This window comes from Acomys russatus, chromosome X, assembly GCF_903995435.1.
Source record: "Acomys russatus chromosome X, mAcoRus1.1, whole genome shotgun sequence".
In the NCBI taxonomy this organism is placed as follows: Eukaryota; Metazoa; Chordata; class Mammalia; order Rodentia; family Muridae; genus Acomys; species Acomys russatus.
Genome location: NC_067169.1, coordinates 89,847,309 through 89,872,079, shown reverse-complemented (window position 1 = coordinate 89,872,079; position 24,771 = coordinate 89,847,309). Strand labels below are relative to the sequence as shown.

Genomic DNA, 24,771 nt, shown 5'->3' with positions numbered 1-24,771 from the left:
TAGTTTGTGATCTATTGAAGAAAAGCACACAAACATTATTATAGCATTCCTAATCCTCTCTGCTCACTCTATTCATTGGGCTCAATGGGAGTGTTTTGAGGGAGAAATAAAGGAACAACATGAAGGAATTCAGGTAGTCTTGTTCTTTTCTCTCATTCTTGGTGGCTTTGCTGTGAGTTGTAGCAAAAGACCAACCCCATCTCTGATCACATGGCCCAGTTCTCTTGGGCCTATTGACTCAAACTTCAGCACCGAGGGCATCAAACAACTGGCAAGGTAACCCATGAGTCTCTGCTTCCCTGGGAGGAAGCTGTAAGTGGAGTGTTCAAGAGCAAGCTCCCTGCTCCACTGTAAGTGTCATATGATACAAAGGTGATGCAAATACAATGCCTTCTAATACTTGGATTTGTGGTGATAAAACAACATTGGAAAAGATCCAGTTGTGGCTTGCAGTTAGGTGGAAAGGATGTTGGGCGAAGAAGCCAGTGATTTAAGTGCTTTTATACATCTTAAACTGTTAAATAGTCATCATCCTCCATATATTTGATTATCTGAGGGTAAATGATTTGAATTCATACTGTCTTTAAAGAAGTAAGGAACAAAGAAACACAGTGTGTGTGTGTCGCGGGGGGGGGGGTTGTGCACGCGCGCACACGCACACATGCATGATGTGCTTGAGTATATATATACATATATATACACACATATACATACACACATATATGTGTGTGTCTATATATATATGTATATATGTATATATGTGTATATATATATAGACACACACATATGTACATAGTTGCCACAGTGCATGTGTGGAGGTCAGAAGACAATTTTCAGGAGTTGGCTCTCTCCTACGATTTGAGTCTTGGGAATCAACCTCAGGTCAACAAGCTTAGTGTCAAGGACCTTAACCTGCTGAGCCCTCTCACTAGCCCAGAAACCTGATTCCTAACAAAATCTGGGCATTGACTGACTATTGTTCAGATATGGTAGCTGGCAAAACATTGACGGTTTTTAGTTCAAGTAAACAGTCCTACTGCTATGAGTATATGTTTCATGTGGATCTTTGCTGCATTTCTCATTATAGGTGTTCAAGAGACGGTATTTTTACTTGACTCAACTTCCTGATGGTTCATATATTCTCAATTCTTATAAAGATGAGAAAAATTCCAAAGAGTCTAAAGGTTGCATCTACTTGGATGCCTGCATTGATGTTGTTCAGGTAAGGTTATTGAAGTTATCATTCTTTGTCTTCTTCCAAGCAGGTTGTTGATGAGCTCATCAAAACCGAAGCCTTCTTTCCCTCTTGGTTGATAGCATCTCCTTGCACCAGACACCTGTATTAGAAATCTCTGAGTCTTTTCAGTATGCCACTTGCATTCAGTACCAGTATTCATTCCACCAAATCCATTTGAGACTGACTCCAAAGTACTTGTTGATTCGTACTTTCTTTTAATTTAACCTAATTCTTCTCTGAGTATCCCTTGTATACTGCCTGCCCTAGAGTTCTGCCTTCTCCTTTTGTTTTAAGATGGGCTTTTAAAAAACATTTTTATTATGTGTACTTGTGCATGTGGGTGTGTGCACATGACCGCAGGTCCCTGTGGAGGCCAGAAGAGGGCACTGGATTCCCTTGAAGCTGGTGTTACAGACAGTTATCCCCTGCCTAAAGTGGGTGCTGAGAACTGGACTCAGGTCTTCTGTATGAACAGTAGATACTCCTAAACACTGAGCCATCTCTCTATCCCCAAGTCTTGCTTTCCTGCCTTCCAGTTGCTGTTTTACTTGAGCCCATCTTTCTGAGACATGGAGTGCATCCTTCTTCACTTGCCTTTTCAAAACATTTGGATCCAGGCTTACAAGAAAATCTAAAGCTCTTACCATGGAATTCAAGGCCATGGGGATTTGCCCTTAGCCTGTTGTGTACTTCATTCCTTTGCACCCCTGTGTAAATCTGTGTTCTGTTCATAAGCTGCGTATTCCATGGAGTTAAGGCATGTTTCTGGCGTCCTTGTTTCTTATTTCTTTTTGCGATACTGGGAATTGTGCATGTTAGGCAATATCCTTAATCCATGTTTTATTTTGATGCAAGGCCCTCATTAAATTACCCTTATTTTCTAAAACTCAGTTCCAATTCCATTTCAACCTTAAAGTGTTTTCTGTTTCCTTCCTAACTCTCTTGTCTACCCCTCGAAACCAGGTTCATATCCCCTGGGCTACCTTTTTGGCTGTTTCCTTTATTGAAATCACACTTTAAATTGTGTTTTGTTCCTTTTGGGGCTTGTATTGCAAAACCACTCTTTCACTCCTTTCTGGGCCTCCTATAATAATTAATAAGGCTGTGCACACCTTAGGGAGTTAGTAAATGTTTATTGATTTGGATTCCTGGAGCTATAGATGAAGGTCAGGTGGGAAAGAGAAGACGGAGAAAATATTTGAATAGTAAGTTAATTGACTGCGAGAGGAGGCCTTATTAGGTGCCACAACACGGCAATTCAAATAGGAGTGTTGAGCTGATGGAGAGACAGTGATGATTGGTTCAATAACTTCAATTTATCTGAATCTTTATTTTTCAAAACTGTAATATTGGAATAATAAGATCCACGTACCCTACCAATAAGAGGTTTGAATGAGGGGAAAAAAAAAAAAGGAACTGTAACCGTTTGTGTAAATTCAATATGCTTTTTATTTGGTTTGGTTTTGTGCACACAGTCTTGAGGCTGGAACTTCCAGTCTTGAGTACACCTGGCAAGTGCTTGCCCTCTGAGCATCAGCCCCAGCCCATAATAATCATACATTTAAGTTTTACTTCAAGAAAAGATAGGCACACATGATTTCTGGCTTTTCTCAATCAGCCCGAATCCAGTGACCTTTTCTTTCTGTCGTTCCCACACCCATCTATTTATGATTGCCTCTCTCTAGTATTTTCAAATGCATAAATCTTTATGACTTGCACTGCTGGCTTAATTTCATTCTTTTCTATGCTTTGAACTTGGATGGTTTCTTCTTGAATAATGACTGCGCAATGGGGAAGTATTGATTTATGGACCTTTCTTAAAATGATTGCTGAGGCGCTAGAGAGGGGGCCAGTATGCCTCTTCTTTTGTCAGAGTAGGTGGTAAAAGAAACGGATGTGTTATTAGGCATGAGGACAGGATAGGGTTTTTCTTTTCCTTTTTATTGTAATATTCGGTATGGACCATTTTACATATTTTACTTAGAATCACAAATTTTATGTGAGACAGTTATGGCCCTCTTTGACCCTAGTGACATATTTGATACTGTTCATGGTGAGGAGAATAATATGTCTGTGTTAATGAGGAAATATAAAGGAAACATTGTATTTGTTTCAGGTCACATTTTTAGCTTGCTTCTAACAGCTAGTTTTGAAAATCTATAAATAGAGCAAGGAAAAAATTTCAAGTGAACATAACAAAATTCACTTTTGTTTTACTGGCAGTAGTTTGGTAATGTAAGTGTGAGGGCTACCAAAGGCCTTAAACGATTCATGCTGACTTTGTCCTCATTCCGTTCGGTTCAGGCCTCGGAGGAGCACCAAAGATAGGTTTGTTATGGTCTGGGAGTGTCTATACCTTATTGAAAGCACCAATGAGTTGGTGAAAGTGATGGTGTACATTTAGGCTGAGCCGAGATCAAAGTAAATAAATGAATGTAATTAATTAATATTAAAAGGGTAGCTAGTCCAATTGACCAGGTGTTTTCCCTCCCCCTTTCTCTAGTGCCCCAAAATGCGCCGTCATGCTTTTGAACTCAAGATGTTAGATAAGTATAGCCATTATCTGGCGGCTGAAACGGAGCAGGAAATGGAGGAATGGTTGATAACGTTGAAGAAGATTATTCAGATCAATACTGACAGTTTAGTGCAAGAGAAAAAGGAGACAGTGGAAACAATACAAGGTAAGGATTTTTGCAGTGATTCGCTCTTGAGGTAAAACCCTATTTTTTGTATATAGGAAACATCTTTTGTGCTTGCTGAAGATAGACCTTTAATATCGAAGGCCAACGTGCTTCTTTATGAGGAGTGATTTCAGGATAGCCTTTTAAAAGAGTTGGCACTGCATATGGGACCTGACGCTTAAAATACAACCAATGCTGAAATGGATAAGAAATTCGTGGCAGATTTTCAAAAGTCCATTTAAATTTTCCCCTGTACTTTCGTAATCACAATTCTTTGCCATAAATCTAGTGGGCAAGGGTGGGGCGGGGGAGAGGCTCGTACTCCTCCGTGATTAGTAATGGTCTCTGTATGGTTTGGAACATCTGCTTTTAATGAATTTGCAGATGATGAAACTAGCAGCCAAGGAAAAGCCGAAAACATCATGGCCAGTTTGGAAAGGAGCATGCATCCGGAGCTGATGAAGGTATATGTTTCTTATGACAGCCTGCCTTCCATTGACATAGTGCAGTGCAAGCTAGTAAGATAGGAGAGCTGGGCTTCCTTTAGGAAAAAAAAAAAAAAAAAGATGCATTCTAAATGATGGACTTGGAAGTGTCCACTTCTCAGTATGGAAAAATCTTTTTTCTTTTTTTCTAGACACCAAAAAAATACTTCTAAGCTTTTGTAACCTTTAACAATTTTATCCATTTTTTTCAATCGATTTTTATATATCATTAAATAAGTATTCTTTCAGCTGATTAATGATACAGCTCATGCAAATGGTATTCAGTCCTATGACACATGCTAATTTCTTATGTAAATTATGTGAATAATTTACTCAGATAAAGACTTTGGTGAAGAGCTATTATTTTACTGAACCTTTTTGTGTGGAGTTTGAGCTGAACAAATTTTGAACGTAGATAGTTATTGCCATGTGTGTCTTAGGGTATATATTTGCTCTGTGCTCCATGTTATAAAAAATTAAATGTTGCAAAGCGCTTATTCCTTTGAATGTTTGTTGAGCCTACTTACATTTTTACTTTATTCATTTCCATGGACTAGTGATACAAACTTAGTTTTGTTTCTCTCTTTTAAATCGCCCCTCTCTTAAAAATTTAAAAACATTTAAAAAATATTGCAAATGTACTCATAACACCATGGTCCTGAGCTTTCTATGATTTTGTGGAATTTAGTTAAATCTTTATTGTATTTTTATTCATGCCAGACTGTACAGTGCATTATTTTCCCTAAGACAATAGGATCAGAATTGTATGCAATAATTCGTGACCAGCACTATGGAGATCCCAAATATGGCATTTTCTCTTTCATTTCTTGTTTGCATCCAAAGTCTTTGGGACTTTTTTTTTTTAACACTGAGTACAAAATGTAGACTATTTTTGGTCTCGTGGAAATGTATAACAATCAGATCTGTATCTTATGATGACTCTGAATGATGGTGATGCATTCCTCAGCCAATCAAGCATTTGTTTACCCATATTACATACATGGAAACAAAGAATGGCGTATTGTGTTGGTGATCTGTATAAACAGCATAGTTAACTGGTATTTAGCACTGTTCTGATGGAAATGTAGCAATGTTATGTATTTTTAAATTTTAGTATGGCAGAGAAACAGAACAGCTGAACAAACTCAGTAGAGGAGATGGAAGACAGAATCTCTTTTCTTTCGACTCAGAGGTTCAGGTATTGATCTATTTCTTACTCAAATAAACTTGAGAGAAATGTTGAAATTATTGATTTTTGGCCACTAGTGGGGAAAGCAGATTGTTTTAGATTTGTCTTACTCACTTTAAACATGCACTTTGACTGATTCCTCACTTAAGAGGGCTGTCAATAGCATGGGACAGAATGTATATATCTTTTTCTCAGCCTCTTAGATCCTTTCATCTTGCTGCTCACCATGGATAAATTAAATAATGCCTAATGATGATTTCAGTGCTCTCTGAATCCATTAAGTACAGCTGTGATCTCGTGGCAGTGAATATCTGCAATATAAAGAGTACAGAATTTCATGGAATATACGGATTTTTTTCCATTTGATATTGGTATAAAGACCAGGAAAAGTGTGTAGAATGCAACTATTATAGTTTTCCTAATTATGAATATTTCATGAGATTATTTAGGGAGTGAAATTTTCATCTTCTTTCCACCTTTTCTATATGAAACCTCTTTTGAACAGTTTATTATTGTTGGTGTTATTATTACGTGTGTGTGTGTGTGTGTGTGTGTGTGTGTGTGTGTTATTTGTATAGGCAGATATGCCACCCCTAAATGGGTGCTGGGGATTGAACTTAGGTTTACAGGCTTGCATGGAAGTGCCTATACCCGCTGAGCCATCTTGATTTTGTTTTAAATTAAAAAAAAAAAAAAAGTATTACATGAGCCTAGCAGGTTTTAGCTCAGTAAAAACATATTAGGAAAATATAAAATAATTGGAGGAAAACTGATTTCATTATTTCTTTTTTATGCTTCATAGAGTTCTCTAATTGAATTTTAAATGTGGCTTGAAATTGAAAAAGTGTTTATGTATAATTCCTGCATTAATAAAATTACCATGTAAACTTGATGGTGTGTGGTGTGTATGTGGCATATACATGCATGAGAAGGAGGGTGTGTGAGAACCTTTCTGTGCAGCTGTGGGGCCTGGGATTTAACTTACAGCATCTTCCCTATCAGTCTCCACCTCCTACATTGAAGTGGATCTCTCACTGAACCTGGAGCTACTGTTTTAGCTAAACCCTGGGATCCACCTGTCCCCTATCTCCATGCCTTCCTCCAGCTCTGGGCTTATGGGTATACAGTTTTGTGCCAGACTTTTTTGAGGCTCCCAACTCAGGTACTCATATGTGCACAATAGGCACTTTACCCAGTGGTCCTAGTGCCAGTGAATTGTTTTTTCAAAACAATTTCTATTTTACTCATAGCACTTTTATGTATTGTTTTAATGTCAATTATGTGAAACACACACACACACACACACACACACACACACAAACCAAAAAAAAAAAAAAAAAAACCAAGCATACATACATGCTGGTGCGATGGTCCAGTTAGTAAAGGTGCTTGCTACCACGCCTGATGACTTAAATTCCTGGAAGCCATTTAAAGATAGAAGAGAACTCTAGAAAATTGTCCTCTGACCTTCATGCATGTGCTGCTTGTTGTGTACACACACACACACACACACACACACACACACACACACACACACGGACACGGACACGGACACATGGACATGGAATGGACACTGACACGCAGTAAGTAAATAAATGTAATAAAAAATAGAATAGTGAGTTTCCGAGATGGCTGCTCTGGGATACTCATTCATAAATGTACTTGCTGCAAGCATGACTGAGCCTTTGCTTGCCCTCAGAGAATTGGCTGTAATTGGGCATGCCAGGCTCTTTGACTGAGCACAAAGGAGGCAATTGATGGTGGTTGAAACGAAACCAAGTATCTTTAAAAACTTGTGGTGTAGTGTTTTTGTGGCCATGAAACTGAACTGATTTTGTGTTTATTGGTGGGCTACAATAAGAGAAAACCCACAACTGTGATAAATCTTTAGGCACAAACACACTGAATTTAGCGTTGCTTGTGGAAGGTCAGCTCAGCACAGACTATGCCATGTTAAGTAGGAAAGGCAGAGTGCTGTCCCGTAACTCCAGCTTCCATTTCTGCTTCCATTTCAATGCAGAGAGAGAAGATTTTTGCCTGGGACTTAGGAGATAATGAAATGCTATTTTGACTCATGGGGTATGGACCAAACTGAACCATCCATCCATCTCAACGTTTATACTTGGGGGCCTTAGGAAAGGGAGGATTTGGAGGCTGGGGTGCTTTGGCCCTGATACTTTTCACATTCTGCTTTGTGAGTAAGACAGAAAAGAGAACAGATTAGTGGGCAGAAATTAGAATTGATCTCCATGGCCATGGCTTGCCTCCGCTGGCTCCAAAGGTAAGTGTTAGAAAAGGAGCTGCCTAGTCCCACACTTGCATTATTTTTGTGGATAAGTAGACTCAGAGTGGAAAGCCACACATTTTACATGTTAGGCCCTATAAAGAGGGATTCTGTTAGAGACACAGATTGGGTCAAAGCAGCCATAATTACCTAAGAGTCTCCAGGATGCTAAGGTAACTGAGAAGAGTCGTATATATATATATATATATATATATATATATATTTCTTGGCTTGACTGTTCCTTTTTGGCAGTAATTTCTGACCAAATTCCTTTTGAGTCATTTCTCCCCTACCCATGCCTATGGCCCTAGTGAAAGTATAAGGTGAACCATAATCTACATGTGGCTTCCTGTTTGCAAGTAAACAGAGGGGCTTAGTCTGTGGGAGCCTTGGGAGTTGGAGGAGTTTCTAGAGGCTTCTCTGAGGAGACACAGATGCCTACCCTCCTCAGAGGAACTGACTCCCAGTATCTTTTGTTTAAAAATTGTATTTATCTTGAAATACAAGTATTCATTAAAAAATGTATCTTTTGTGGCAGTTAGGGCACATCCCCCAGTTTTGTTCCAAGCTGAGCTGGTTTATCTGCCTCTAGGCAGAAACTCCTCTCTGTTCATCGTTTAAATGTAGGTGACCCCCAGGGTTCCAGCCTGGGTTGCCCCTCATCTCACCCTAGATACTAGTGACTTCTGAATCCTTCTCCCCGACCCAGACCTCTATTAGGTTCCCAGCCGCCTACTAATCACCCCTGACTCATTTCCACTCACTCTTCCCCTCAAACTATCATTCATCTGTATGACGACATCAGTGTCCATGTGATCTCCTGTGTCTGACAGCACTATGTTACTCTTGTAGGCTTTCAAACCTATCCCTGTCAGTCTGACCTCCTGAAAAGCTTGTGAGGAAAACAAATTCTGTCACCATTGACGATATATTTTGTAAAGAAGAGGAAGGAAAAAAACCCCAGCTAAATACATACTGAAAAATAATGTTAGATAAATATGAGGAAGGACATTTAGACTGTCATGCTGTATGCATTTTTTGTTTACAGATAGTTGGGGAAGTGAAAATTGATTAGAGAGACAAGTGAAATAAGAGAGCAAGCCACACAGCTTTCTGGGCCAGGCTTCCTCATAGAACAGCAAACACAAAGACCCTGTGGTGAGAGAGGTGCTGGATATATTCGAAAAATAACCAAGAGGCATGTGCAATTTGGAGCAGTAAAGTGGCAGTGAAAGGCAAAAACAGTGAAAGACAAGGTCACAAATGTGGGGAATGAGAGTCCTGGAGTCATGCAGTGTAGCGTAGGGTTTTGTAGGCAAGGGTGTGGGTTTCTGAAGTGCTCATTGCCTTAGGTCAGATTCTTCCAGAACTTCTCTTGTCAGTGCTTGAAAGTTGCTGTAAAGGCTCCTGGAAAATCTTGACTGAAGCCTGGACAGAGCTATTGGATTCTGCTGCCATCTCCAATATACTGATCCGAATGAATATAAATCATGTTACTATGAATCCTGTCTTTTTCAATGACATACTATCTGTTTTGCAGAGGTTGGACTTTTCAGGGATTGAGCCGGATGTAAAGCCATTTGAAGAAAAGTGCAACAAGCGTTTCCTGGTGAATTGCCATGATTTAACTTTCAATATCTTGGGTCACATTGGAGACAACGTGAAAGGACCACCCACAAATGTATGTATGACCTTTCATTCAACTGCCTTGGATCCAGCCTATTAAAGAAATACTTTTCTTGTTTTACAATTTAGGACTAACTGGTGGGACAAAAATTCCAGTGTTGTGTATTATGATAAATTTGGCATGAAGAATTTCACCTCTTTCTTGGGCCAAAATACAATGCTTTCTCATCTTGAGAGGATTCCTGCAAGTCTTACCTACTCTGAGTAGCAGATGGAAAATATCCTTTTTTGTTCAGGATTGGCATGTCTCCCCAACCTGGAAAAAATCCCCCTCGCACTGGATTTGACTAAGAAATAAGATTTCCTTTGGAAAATTGGTTCATAGCAATAAATTAGTGCCCCCAAGCCCTGATGAGGCACAGTTGCTGTGCCATCTCCCAGGCTCTCTCACTGCTCTGTAGAATGAAATTCACTTTTGGTCTGTGTAAATATTAGGAATCATGAGTTGACACAGTCAGAAATCCTTGCCGCTGCAAATGTCAAACCCTCAAAGAGACTATTTGATTTTCATCTTTATTTATGATTTCTAGTTTCAAAAATATCAAGTAATGATTGATTCTTTCTCAAAGTACCTAAAATATACCAGAACAGTTTCCTGCTGTAAAGGGTTAATCTTTATGCCATCTGGCATGAAATTTCTCTTTGTGACCACCTTTCAAATGCCATCTGTAGAGAGGAATCATGTCTTCCAAATTTGCTGATGGGGCAGAGCATTTTTTTGGACAATTTGCTGTTGACTCATATTAATGCTTATGAAATATAAAGTCTAGTACATTGTAGTATGCCAGAAGGATTAAAAAAATAATCTATAATGTTAGCATTGTTTTTGGAGTCATGACAGTAAATGTATAGATATTTAAGTTTTATTCATAGATGAATTTTTCTTTAGATGAAACTTTTGAATTCTACTCATCTTTAAAATATAACTTTAATTTTTGTGAATTCACAACCTGGGAGTTTATACCTAACAAAATTAAAAACAAAATTTTCCATTTCTGAATGCCTTTCCTGTTATTCTATGCAAAACAATAGTACACTTTTAACTAAATAATAAACTGAGAAAGTAACATAATAAACTTAAAGAAAAACAACCTCATTTTTTGATTTGCCTTCTAAGGTCTAAGTTTTAAAATGTCAACTGTCTTCATTCCTAGGTCGAGCCCTTTTTCATCAACCTTGCCTTATTTGATGTAAAGAATAATTGTAAAATTTCAGCCGACTTTCATGTGGACCTGAACCCGCCCTCTGTACGGGAAATGCTGTGGGGCACCTCTACCCTACTGGCCAATGATGGGAGTGCAAAGGGCTATTCACCAGAGTCTCTGGTCCATGGAATTGCCGAGTCGCAGTTATGCTACATAAAGCAAGTAAGTGTTGGTCATTAGCTGTGGCAGCACATTCAGAACAAGAAAGAGAAGCGTCTTTGCCTTACTTCGTGGTTCCAGGCAATTTTCTTACAGCATTCCACCTCTCCGAATATCTGGTTACAGATGGTCTTTTGCTGACTGAGACTGGCAATGAAAAGTGGAAAGCAATGAACATGTCAATAGCATGTTGGCAGAGTGGCATTTTTTTTCAGAGTGGCATTTTAAGTGGAACCGTGATATGAAATTCAGTGGGAATGTTTTGTAAAATACGATGCAAATATAGAGCCAGCCACACATACGTGACCGCAAGCACACACACACACACACACGCATGCACACACACATTGGTGTGCTATTCTAAGTGTGGCAATGGGTGGCAAAAATGTTTATTCTTTGAAGAAAAACTGACCTTACATTCTCATGCCCCTTATAAGCAGGAGCATAACTTTTTAAAAAAACTATGTTTTTATTAATTAATTCATATTACATCTCAATGGTTATCCCATCCCTTGTATTTCTCCCATTCTTCCCTCCCTCCCACTTTCCCCTTACTCCCCTCCCCTATGACTGTGACTGAGAGAGGCCTCCTCCCCCTGTATAAGGAGCATAACTTTTAAAACTGGTTCTTGAAAAAGCAAAAGGAGGGAACTGTAGTTTCCCGCTAGTAATGCCCCTCCACAGTGGCTGATGCCAAGAATCCCCTTTAGAAAGAGCCTATCAGTTCCTTGGCATTATGACTTGGGTCATTCTGGAAGCCCAGGGTGAAGTCTTCTTCACGGTCGCCTCACTGTATGTATGTGTGTGTGTGTGTGTGTGTGTGTGTGTGTGTGTGTGTGTGTGTGTACATATATATATCTGAGCCTCTGGAAAGCCTTTAAACATGTATATAACTAGCACCTTTATATCTATGTTTGCATGAGGGAGGAGAGTGGGGACTGTCTCTGACAGGAACTCAGGTGCCTCTGATTTGATCACTTCTCCTTGGTGGGGATGGCCCTGTGGCCACACAGAGGAACAGGAAGCAGGCTATCCTGACCTGATAGGCTATGGTCAGATGGTGGAGAAGGAGGTCCCCTTCTGTCAGAGGTCTAGGGGAGGGGAATAGGGCGGATGCGGGAAGGGGTGGGAACAGGGAGATAAGAACAAGGGGATAACAATCAGAATGTAATGTGAATAGATTATAATAAAATAAAAAAATTTTTAAAGAAAAATCAGAAAAATAAAATGGAATAATATACAGCAAACAGATAGCTAGGCATAGTTATGCATAAGTTATTTAGCATGAATTTGATGTTATTGGGCATGATAGTATATATCAGCTACTTGGGATCTCTTGAGCCTGGGAAATCCAGGCCAGCTTAACTAACATAGCAAGATGGGTGAGTGGAAGGAAGGAAGGAAGAAGGGAGGAATGGAGGAAGTCAGGTAAGATGGAAGGAATGGGAGGGGAGGGAAATAAGGGGAGAGGAAATGCCAAATAATAGAAAGGGAAGAAAAATTGAAAAAGAAACGTTTAGAAGAGCAAAGAAACCACAGTGGGCCAAATAAATGCAAATGGGAAACCACTATAGACACGGATAACCTGAATGTTGCAGGTGAAACTTTTTGGACTGTGTTAATAGAGCACTGTTTCCACTAACCAAAAGGCTAAGAATGTCACTGGACAGCATCTAAAGCCTCTGCCGAGATTCTCTTACTTTGCTATAATCCACCTACCTGATGACTCCACCAACAGATTTGAAAAGTGCCTTGATTTATTAATTCCATTGTTTCATTTCTATAAAAGCTTCACAACGCTTTTACTATATTGGAGCATGGAAATTTTGGGTAACCTGAATCTATGTTACCAGGCCTCGGTTGCTCATATTTGGTTTCGAATAGATTGTCTCCTACCTTCTTGAAAAATAAAAGCAATTAAAATAAAAAGGACAGCATGCAAGGTCCAGTGCTGAGCAAACCTTCTGTGGGGCCAGCTGGGATGGTCTGTTAGCCCAGCTCAGATCTATTAGCCCAGCTCACAGATCAAGCAGCACGTTTCCGGCAATGCCAGAAACCAAGTTTTCTGACCTTGATTCAGTTTTTTTGTTTTTGTTTTGTTTGTTTGGTTGGTTTGTTGATTTTTCAAGACAGGGTTTCTCTGTGTAGCCTTGGCTATCATGGACTCACTTTGTAGACCAGGCTGGAGTTGAACTCACAAGGATCCGCCTGCCTCTGCCTCCCTGAGTGCTGGGATTACAGGTATGCCCCATTGTGCCTGGCTCCTTGATACAATTTGATGGTGCACCGTAGTGGTAACCAGACACTTAATGTTTGTTACTTCATTTAATCCATATAAGAAGTTTCCAATGACACTATTATGCTCAGTATGTCATTTCATGGGTTAGAAATCGAAATCTGAGATTTAGAAAAGATGTGAATTACCTAAATTGATAAATGGCCAAGCCAGAAGATGAACCCAGGCTGTTTAACTCCTCACCCATATTTTAAGCACCTTGTTCCATTTTTGCTCATACTTGCTGCTTGGGAATCCATCACCCAGGCTTTCTACAAGCTCTTTGATTTGGTGGGGGAGGGGACACTGCTAACCCCTCGCACTGTTTTCTATTATGTTCTGTCAATCTCAGAAGCTTCCATTTGGAACTAATGAGATAATGTGTTTGAAATGCTTTGAAAAAGAGAAAGCAATATTTAACAAACTTAGTAATACACCAAATAGGAAAATAAAATGTTGGTAAAGACCCAATGATGAATTATTCTATTGACGTTCATTTGATGTTCCTTCAAGAGAGAAAAAAATCCACTGACACAGTATGTAGAGGATTTCTTATTTGGAAAGACAAAGGATGGCGTAGTTATTCCAAATATATTCAAAAAGAGATATGTGACTTTGTCTGGATCTGCATTTGTGCCCTTTAGGCAAGTTCTAGAGCTTTTGCTTCCTTCTTTTACACTGACAGCACCAAAGTTTTTAATCTGTAGAGTTTTCCATAAGATGGTTTAGGGGTTTGTGCATTGCCTGTATGTGTCCATGTGGGTATGTGTACATATGTGTGCATGCAGTTGTGGAGGCCAGAGGTCAAAAATAGTGTCTTCCTCAATCACTTCTTTTTTCTTTTTTCAAACAAATAATATGTTTTGTTGTTTCAAATCATGTGTGTGCTGATGTGTGCATATACAGGAATAGGTGTGGGAGTATCCGTGGAGGTCAGAAGAGGGTTAGGTTCCTAGAGCTGGAAGTAGAAGTGGTCATGAGCCCTACCTCCAACATGGGTGCTGGGAAGTGACTTCCTTGGCCTTTTTGCAAGAGGTGTACGAGCCACCTTTCTAGTTCCTCCACTTTATTTTTTTTGAGTCAGCATCACTGTGAACCCAGTTGGACTGGTTGGCCAGTGGACTCCAGATATCTACTTTCCTGTCTCCTCCCCAGCACTGGGATTGCAAAGTGACTTCTGCCTTTATGTGACTGGCAAACTCAGGGGCTCCTGTTTGTGTGGCTCCTGTTTGAGTTACCTCTTGGTCATCTAGAGCAGCGAAGTCTAATCTTCCTTCTTCACTGTATGCAGTATAAATTGTGAGTGAATTGCGTGGTTCTTATAGCTACTTGGGAGGTACATAGATTATCTTTAGTATATGCCAATTAAACCAAACAATGTGTTTTGTATTCATTAAGTCTTTAGAACTCCCCTTGCAAAACAGCCAAGCGGAAGGAGCTTGGCAACATATTGTGACTTGTACTTCACGGACTTAATGTGGTGAAAGTAGTTACAAAATAGGAATTGCATCTGGAAAGACACATTCAATGAAAGCTTTGGAATCTGTAGCAACCAGCCAGCACTGCCCTCTGTATACGGTGGTACAGGCCTAGGATTCTAGTGCTCCAGCATGCAGGTGGCAGAGGCAAGATGATTGCATTGAGTTCCAACCTATCCTGGCCTCTATATACTTACACCCTGTCTCAAAAAGGCAAAAGCCCTGTAAATAACAAAAATGTTCTACCTATTCTTAGAATCCTGGATATGATCCTATGTTGAATATCAACATTCTGTACTCTGCACACTACACGACATCTGTTGCCAAACAGCCATATGTATGTTACATAAAAATATCTTAACAGAAGTCATTTCCCCTCCCCTCCTTACAGGGAATCTTCTCAGTGACGAACCCACATCCTGAAATTTTTCTAGTCGTGAGAATCGAGAAGGTGCTGCAGGGAAATATCACACACTGTGCAGAACCCTACATCAAAAACTCAGATCCGATAAAGGTATTTTAAAAATCGTTGGTAAATATTCCTGCTAAGTAGAGAACTTATCTTTTATTGGTATCTTAAAAGGCACTGTCAGTGACCTTATTGATGGGAAATTATATTCACTGAGGATCTTTCACATTGTCTGCTATGGAAAGCTGGTCCATTCCTGTCTCTGATGTGTTGAGGCTAGACAGTGAGTACTTTATCAATGTATTGACTTCACAGGGCTGCTATCCATGGGTCCATGTCATCCTTCATACTTATTCTGTGTTATTCCTTTCTTTCATGATATGTTGACATATTACATGGTGGGGAGTTTTCATTTTTTATATTTTTTCCTGAATGTTCTTACATGCCAACATTAAAATTTGGCCACTTTTATCATTATCAAAACTCTAGATCATGACACCTGACTGTTTAGAAACTTGAATCCTGTCCTCTCTCATTATAAGTGAGAAATCTGAGATCTGGGGAAGAGAAGGGTTTGTGAAACAATTCATTCATAACACCTCAGTTATTGCCATCAATCTGTTGTATTTTGCATTTTACTGTATTCAAATAATACTTATCAAGTGGAAGATGCTGAGGAGACATTACCAATAGTGTGTGTGGGAGGGGAGGGGGTATCTTTGCAATGTACACAAAAGCGTCTAACAATTTGCATCCCTAGGGATGAGCATTCAGCCAGTGCTCTGCAGCCTATTTAGGCCTTATAGGCAGCTTATCGCCTTTGTCATCTCTCATTGCCTGTTCAAACAGCGGCTGCTGCCCACATGAGACTAATTGCATTGACTCTTGTCACTTGTGCCTTATCTTGGGAGTAGAAAGGTCAACTGTATCTAGAACAAACTTCCCCCATGAATAATGAGCATCTGCCAGCAGCCTGAAAGGAAATCCACATTAACTAACAGTGCCCAAAGTGTTCCTAGCAGAGGGCTGTGGTGCAAACAGCATCTCTTTAGTCTGTCTTCCTAAATGAAGAAAGAGTTGTCAAGGAGAAAACAACATGCCTTTAGGAATTGCTTTTTTGGATAGGTATTTGGCACAGTGGTAGAATGTTAGGCTGTAGATTTGATCTCCAGCATAGCATCACACACACACACACACACACACACACACACACTTTAAAATAATAAATACTTTAGCCTTGTGTGTATTAAGGATATAATGTATTTTAATATTTGATATTTTTTATAGACGTTTCTTTCCAGATTGTTGGTGTGTTGTGGTGATGATCTGGGGGAAGTTTGAGGGTGAATCCACGGTGACTGAACAAATCTAAACTCATCTTCTTTTTTCTGACCATAGACAGCGCAGAAAGTACACAGGACAGCTAAACAAGTGTGTAGCCGCCTTGGACAATACCGAATGCCCTTTGCTTGGGCAGCCAGGTTCGTGTAAATGCAGTCCCCGAGCCTTCTATTTTTAGTTGTCTGTGAAGTTGGGGACCACTGTTCTTACCAGCCATTCACTGGTCCATCTCTGGTAGGCCAGTTGTGTCTTGGGACACTCCGGATGTAAAGCTTCTTTCTTTCTTTCTTTCTTTCTTTCTTTCTTTCTTTCTTTCTTTCTTTCTTTCTTTCAAGAATTTGCTGTACATTCAAGACCCCTTTCCAAACCTCTCTTGTGTTTAGATAGTCTTGCTTTAGGGAAATTTCTTTTGGCTTCGATTAACCTGATGGCCGCTCCTTAATCTTACATTTTAACAGAGCTCACTGCTAACATGATAGGCTCCCCCCCCCCAGAGAACTTGATTGTGTAACAAATTATGTACAATATGCCCAGTTTTCTGAGTTGGCTGAGTTTATGGCTTTGAAAACCATCAGCATCATTCTGGAAAACGTACTAAAAACTGGATGGCAAAGAATGTAGTCATGATGTGCAAGCTCATAATTAATAGACTTTCTTGTTTCCTGGTGACATAGTCAGCCAGTCCTTTGGGAATAGAGTATTGAGAAGCATGCATTGCCTATGGTTCTTATGTTATGAAAGTCTTTTGTCCAATTCTTGCAAATCTACAGACAGTGAGGACTTGAAGCCTGTGTCTTGCTTATCCCCACTTCGAACTGTAAATTCATCAGCCTGTTTATGGTACAGTCTGTACAACTGACTGGGAGTTGTTGGGAAAGGGCACCATGTCCTGAATAATTCAATCAGTTATGTTCTCTGGGCGCTGGGGAATAGCACAAGGTAGGAGATTTGAAGTGACTCACCTCTTCTGTCAGTATAACCATTGCATTTGGGGTGAAGCTCTAAAAATCTTTCACGTGCTGATAGATAAGGCACCACTTTTCCTTGTTTTTCATACCAGTAAAATAAATGGTTGCCAAGGATATGTAAATGGCAAAAACTAATGCAAGTTAGCCTTCTAGAAGGCCAAATGTGGCTTATAACTATAGACATGATTGCCTGTAATGCCTTTACCTTAAAGTCTCCAGCTGCTGCTCCTACTGTTTATTATGAATACCTCTGTTCAGAACACTAGCTGATCTGAGTACTTAATGCACATTTTGTTTGTTTATTCTTTTTGAAAGAATAAACTCTACTTAGCCTAGAGCAGACCAGGCTGGCCTTGACCTTGCAGCAACCTTTATGCCTCTGACTTGAGGATGCTGGGGTTACAGGCATGCACCCTCACGCTGGGCCTAATGTATATATTTTTAAGAGACAGGTACCATTGCTTGCCCCATCTTTGAGAGGAAGAAATGGAGACACAGAACGAAAGGAAAAAGAAAATGAAAGCCGTGTCTAAGTCGTAGAGCAGGTGACAGAGTAGAAGCAGGACATGGGCTGCCACTTTAGCAGGAATTCCAGACCGCTGTGGCAGTCTCCTGTTCTCAGACAGTTACAGACACCGCTTGGTGCTGTGTTGCCAGTTGAGACAATTAATTCTGGAAGCTTCAGAGAGAAACTCTGACCCCCAGTTCTGGTGAGGAAGTAGGCTATTTTCTCCTTCCTGGATTGTTTCCACCAGCAGCAGTAGCAGGAATTTACTAAGGTTTGTTCAGGACATTTTCAAAGTATATGATAAGCCTGTTACTAGAAGTAAATACTTTAAAGAGTGCGCATCAGGCTCTGCTGAGGAGCATCGGATTTCTGGCTATTGCTACTTCTGTTGCATTAGGTCCTTGTATATTACTTTCCATTTTAGCAGTAAAATAGCTGCTTAAAATGGTAGACAAGGCTGGGTGTGGTGGCGCACACATCTTTGATCCCAGCACTTAAGAGGTAGAGGGAGGCAGGCAGATCTTTGTAAGTTCGAAGCCAGCCTGCTCTATACACCAAGTTCTAGACCAGCCAAGGCTATTTTGTGAAACCCTATCTTAAAAACAACAAAACAAAACAAAAGTGGAGGCAGGGAAAGCCTCAAAATTATATGAATATATATGTATATATGTGTATGTATGTATATATGTATATATATCCATTATATAAAATTATCTTTAGGATCCAATGTAATTTTTATCATTTTTATGATAAAATACATCCCTTTCAGGAATATACATTTAAGAGTCCACCTTAATAAATGTTCACAAGTGTAAGGACCACTTTAACCATGATTGATGAGGTATAGAAGGAATGTTTTTCCCCAGAAAGGTTCCTCAAGGCCCTGTCCGGTCACCTTTACCCACCTTTATGCATCCTTATGTATCCAGGCATCCACCCATCTGACTATCACTATAGATAAAATTTTATCTGTCCGACCTCATCATAAAAGTGGAATCCTGCACTGTGTATTCTTGGCCTTGGGTATTTATGCTTAGTATAATTTTGAGATTCATCCCTCCTGTGTAGAATTTTGGATGCCATTCCACCCCAAATTTTTGTTCATTCATTTACTAGTTAATTGGTATGTGGCTTATTACCAGTTTGGAGTTGTAGCAGATAAATATGCTGCGAGCATCCAGATAGTATGTGGATCCCTGCTTAGAAAGAGAATGGCATTGCTGTAGAGTAGGTGGTGTGTGCTTCAGTTTCTGAGAGCCCACCAAAGCACCCCACAGCACTTTTACAGTTTCGCATTTTCATCAGTACTAGTTGAACTTATCGGTCCTTCCAAGTTTGTTTTTTTTACAAGCTTTTCTATTGCTATTCTAGACCCATTTTCAAAGATATTCAGGGCTCTCTGGATCTGGATGGGAGATTTTCCCCTTTGTATAAGCAAGACAGTAGCAAGCTGTCAAATGAAGACATTCTCAAGTTGCTATCCGAATACAAAAAGTAAGTGTGTGACCTTATTATACTGAATGCATAGAATGGATGAATTTTTTATTTCTTAAAGTAATGAATGTGAGTTACATATGGGCAAAACTGAATACTTAAAACTTTGAGATTGGATTTCCAGTAATGCATTTACCAGTCATCATTTTTAGCTCTAAAATATTCTTGCTTTCTACTTAGGCCAGAAAAGACAAAATTGCAGATTATCCCTGGACAGCTGAACATCACAGTGGAATGTGTTCCTGTAGATTTACCAAGTAAGAATGTATTGCAAAAAACAAACAAACAAAACAAAACAAAACACTGACAATTGTAATTGGAGCTTGAGTATCTATCAGTAGTTTACTGCAGATCTACCCAGTGTCTTAATTTCTTAGGGCTGCTCCCATCAACAAGGGAAGGAGCTAGCAAGCAAAGGATGTTCGAGGTCATACATTGCAAACCGAGGGCATCCTATATATTGTAAAGACCTTGAGATGGAAGCAGTCTTGATTTGTATGAATAGAGAGGAAGTTGGTGTGCCTCTGTGGTAGGATGTGGTGGGAACAATAGAACAGGAAATGGGAGTAGAAAAGAATACAGAGAATTGTATAGACTGTGGTAACACCTTAGATTTTATTTTAAGTACATTGAGAAAACATTAAAGGATTGATTGTACACAGGGAACAATAGCTAATGTGCAGTTAAAAACATGTAAGAATGAAAGAGATTATATTTTCATAAAATGAATCACTGAGAAGATTAGAGAAATAGCCCAGTCCCAGGACCCACATTTTGCTGCTCACAACCACTTGTAATTCAAGCTTTAGTAAATTGGCCAACCTAACCTCTGCAGGCACCTGAACACATCTGTACAGATACAAACACACAAATGAATCATGAAATACATCTTTAATAAAATAATTAAAATATAGGCAGGAGTTTATGCATATGCATACAGATGTTCTTTACAACATTCTCTACATTAAAGGGGACTTGGAAACTAACACAATCAAAACTGTCAGTATGCTTCAAGTAGTTATGTCACAGGAGTGCCATCAAACTTGGTGCAATGTTTCAATGTGGCGCTTATGATTTGTTCAAAGAGATATCAGATAAAATGTCAAATAATCAAAATCGAGTTGGATCCATACCATAGAACTTTCATTTTGCTATGTAAAATGTGCATAGACAGGAGACCAGTCAAATGGCCACACTAGTCATCTGTGGAGAGTGGAGTGATGGATTGCTGTGTTAAATCCTTATTCTGTCCCTCCAGATGTTCAATGATTAGCATCCATTGCTTTAGTAATCAGAAAAAACAACTGTAATCAAAGCTGTGTCCTTAGGCTCAGGATAGCCTGGGTCTTCCTCATCCAGCCACATGGTTCTACAATAAGGACAGTGTCATAGCCCTACATGTTGCTCATGGCCTCTACTACAGTGGCAGCTTCAGGAACACGTGTGGTTAAACTGCCCAGAGACTGTAAGATCTTATTTTATTATTGGTAACACATCATAAGGTCTATAATTTCAAAAAGCTTCCATTATTTCTTTAGTGAAAATTTGCACCTGCACTAACTTAACTTTTTTTAAAGTGACTCGCCATGGGCTAATTGGAAGCATAAATTTACTCTCATTGCTTTCCTTGACACCAATAAAAACTTGCAGCGAAAGCTAAAATTGCAGCCTCCAGAGGGAACAAGGCAGTGGGGTTCTTTGCAGAGTTTCAATTTGTCAAAATTATGATGTGTTATATTTGGCAAGTCATTCAATGTTGAGAATAAAATAGCAACCCATCTCTGGTGTAAAGGATCCCATGAAAATCAGCACTCGGCTGTGTCCTTTTCGGGTTCTTAAAGTTCTTTGACTTTTTGTCACCAACCAAGAATTCTGTTCTGAAACTGTTCTTTGCAAACACAATCCTTATGTATTTTATTTTATCTTTTACAAATTCAGGACTGTGTTGATGCTTGTTAAGTTACATGTGCTGCATCTGTTTATTTTTCCCACCATAGATTGTATTACTCCTTCATATGTGCCTCTGAAGCCTTTTGAAAAGAATTGTCAAAATATTACTGTGGAGGTTGAAGAGTTTGTTCCAGAAATGACAAAATACTGTTATCCATTCACTATTTACAAAAACCATCTGTATGTCTATCCCTTGCAATTAAAATATGACGGCCAGAAATCATTTGCCAAGGTAAGGAAGCTATACATTCTTGGAGCATGTAATGCTCTTTAGCATCTGCTCACTGTGAGACTCAATTTTGCCTGATTGATGCTTTTAGGCTAGGAACATTGCCGTCTGTGTGGAATTCCGGGATTCTGATGAGAGTGATGCATCTGCGCTAAAGGTTGGTTTCTGGTGTATTTTGGGAAGAGATCAGAGAGATGAAAATTTTAGTACTTGATGGAGTCATGCTTTAAGGTTAATGTCTTTAAATTGCAACAAGAAAATGTGTTAGAGTGACAAAGGTAATGTTTCATTTCCTATTATTACATGTGAATGAAAGGGTTCCTTTAAATGATCTATATTACAAAGCTGGGATGATGGGTAAATTGGGGATAGGGATGGTTGTCTATGTGGTGGTCCTGCTCTGTAGTAGAGTACTTGCCTAGCATGCACAAGGTCCTGGGTTCCATCTTGAGAAGGGGAAAGTGGATACGGTTTCCTTATTCTGTTTTGGCATTTGCTCCACTTGACTTTGCGTTGCTCGAAGGCCCAACTCCAAGGTCATGTTTTATGACTGGATAGTTTATAATGTTCCCTTCAGGGGACCTTATAATATTACTATTAGGAGACTTTAAACTCCTTTCCCTTTGAAGCCCGAACAGGCTTTTTGAGATGACAAAAGGACGGCATGACTTCTGCTCTATGGCTAGCCAAACAGTGCCTCTAAATAGCTCTGTGATTGCTACAAGGCAGAGTCTCAGGAGAATGCAGTGCAGCCACAAATACCTACCATGGTGCAGTGCCTTTATGGCTTCATTATAAACCTTTACTCTTAATCCCATTGATCAGAAGCCCCAAACCATGCAACCATTACAAAGTATGTATCTGGTTCCTTGCTTCTAACCTGAATCTAAATCAGCCAAATGGATGAGAACGATACCTATGTACTCCCAACTAAAATGTTGAATATTGCATTGCCCCAATGTTCCCCAATTGTTCCCAAAGAGAACATTAAATTAAATTAAGGATTAGCTGACTCAAATGCAGTGGTGTTTTTCTCCCTCTTGTCTCTTCAGTAGAGATGCGAATAGCCAATTCTCTCTCCTGCCTACAGTATCCTTTGATATAGTTTAGAAACCCTTAGGTGACTTCTCAGCAGTTCTTGAAAAAAAAATCCTTGATAGCTGTATTTCAGGAGAATTGACCGTGTACTTGTGGAGTCTCAATTTCATGTCGTAGCTGGCCTAGAGGCTCAATCCACAGGAGGAGAGAAGCAGTTAGTGACTTGGCATGCTGCCTCTATATTCATCCTTGAGCTTATTGGGCCAATGGAAGTAAAAGAAAATCAGGTTAGTCCTGAAATGGGAGCATTCCAAGCAACCATAGAAAGTCTTATGTCTAATGCCCGAGAAGAAATGATTTTGAAAAAAACGTGTACCTTAAAAAGTGTCACATTATAACAGGTAAAGAGAAGCTGGGCATACCTTTAATTCCAGCACTTGAAAGGCATAGGCCAGGATGCATGCAGATATCTGTGAGTTGTTGAGGAGCCTGGTCTGCATAGTAAGTTCCAGGCCAACCAGGGCTCCATAGTAAAACCTAGCTTCAAACAAACAAACAAAGCTTAAAACGTAAGAGAACAGTGAGCTTGTCTGTCTGCAGCTTAATGGACATTTGATTTTTTAAAAAAGTTTTAGGTTGCTGTTGTTTTTTTTTAAACATCTTTAAATAAACACTGAACAAGAAACATTCAAAAAGAAAAACCTTGTTCACTAAGGTTCACCTGTCATATCAAGCTCTCCACATGAAGAGCCAGAAGGTTATAGAGAGGAGTTGTCCCCTAATAGAGAAGATATTATATAGCATTCCACTGTTAGCTAGTAGGGAGTGTATTTCTTCCATGGCCACAAGTTGGAAAGTGTTTTATGGCTGAGCGAGGCACTGTCTGGCGTGGTATCTGGAGTGACTGCATAAATGCTTGGGCACTTCCAGGCTCAGGAGGGCAGCTGATGGGATTTGGCCCCGCCCCTACTCACACTGCCTTTAGAGGTATGTGGTTCTATAGCACCTTGTTTAAAGAACTAGGTTTGGAGTGGTGATTCTGTTTCCTTCTTTTGCAGTGCATTTATGGCAAACCCGCAGGGTCTGTTTTTACCACAAATGCATATGCTGTGGTCTCACATCACAACCAAAATCCGGAGTTCTATGATGAGGTAAAGACCTATGATTTCAGTGATTACAAAAGGCCATGCTTGCTAATTCCATTCATTCATTCATTCATTCATTCACTCACTCATTTGTTCATGTATGTATGTATGTGTGTATGTATGTATTTATTTAAAATTTCAAACCACTCATCTGAATGTTTTGTTCCATTAACATTGAAAATGTCACATCAAAAGGAGGTGTTTATGCCTTCATGGTGTCCTATGATGACAGTAAGAGATTTAGTCACAATTTTAAAGGCTTCCCTGAGTTAAGATAGTACACAAATCACAAACAGGGACTCTGGGCCTGCACACTTTCATCAGACTGGCTCTGTTTGAATGAGGGAGTCACTTTCTCTTCTGGGCTCTCTCCCATTTCCTCAGCATTTAAATAAGAAGTCCAGATCGAGGCTTGGTGGTGTAGACCTACAACCCTGGCTATTCTGGAGTAGTGAAAGTTCAAGACTTCATGAGGATGTATCTCAGAATGAACATTAAAAGTTCAGTGTAAGCCAAGCATGGTTACTTGCCCGTGATCCCAACATTTGATTGGAAGGCTGAAGCGGAAGTTCAGGATCATTCTCAGTGACATAGCCAGCTTGAGGCTAGCTTGGGCTATATGAAAATGTAGCTCAAAAAACTTACTGAAAAGAGGTGAAGTTCTCAGGTAGAGAACTTGCCTAGTATACACGAGGCCCTGCGTTCAAACCCCGGGATTGGAAATTAGCTAATGAATGAACTACATAAATGTGGGTGTAGGCTATGAAACTAGAAAAGAGCTTACCGGGAGAGAGGAAGAGGTGTTGAGGAAGAGGAAAGAGGGGAGGGGCAATAGAGAATATCTACGAAGGAAGTAGAAATGAGGCCAGGGGGATAGGGCTGAGGGAGGCAAGAGAGGAGCAACAGGGACAAGGTGGGGGTGGGGGACCTATAGAAAATGCCACATTGAAACTTAATACCTCAAGTGCTCATTTCAAAACAAAGTTAAATAAGTAAATAAATCAAACTAA

At 39.7% G+C, this 24,771-nt stretch overlaps 1 protein-coding gene across 1 annotated transcript in view; it reads left to right on the top strand.

The window, feature by feature from the left end:
* The window catches only part of Dock11 (dedicator of cytokinesis 11), a 188,596-nt gene that overhangs the window by 70,287 nt on the left and 93,538 nt on the right, over positions 1-24,771 (top strand). The window contains exons 7-19 of the mRNA XM_051141591.1: positions 1,088-1,222; positions 3,741-3,918; positions 4,303-4,382; positions 5,518-5,601; positions 9,417-9,557; positions 10,717-10,929; positions 15,071-15,193; positions 16,487-16,569; positions 19,277-19,399; positions 19,580-19,656; positions 21,397-21,581; positions 21,670-21,735; positions 23,675-23,767. Coding sequence (XP_050997548.1) covers positions 1,088-1,222; positions 3,741-3,918; positions 4,303-4,382; positions 5,518-5,601; positions 9,417-9,557; positions 10,717-10,929; positions 15,071-15,193; positions 16,487-16,569; positions 19,277-19,399; positions 19,580-19,656; positions 21,397-21,581; positions 21,670-21,735; positions 23,675-23,767 — 1,581 coding nt within the window. The remainder of the gene's footprint in view (positions 1-1,087; positions 1,223-3,740; positions 3,919-4,302; positions 4,383-5,517; positions 5,602-9,416; positions 9,558-10,716; positions 10,930-15,070; positions 15,194-16,486; positions 16,570-19,276; positions 19,400-19,579; positions 19,657-21,396; positions 21,582-21,669; positions 21,736-23,674; positions 23,768-24,771) is intronic.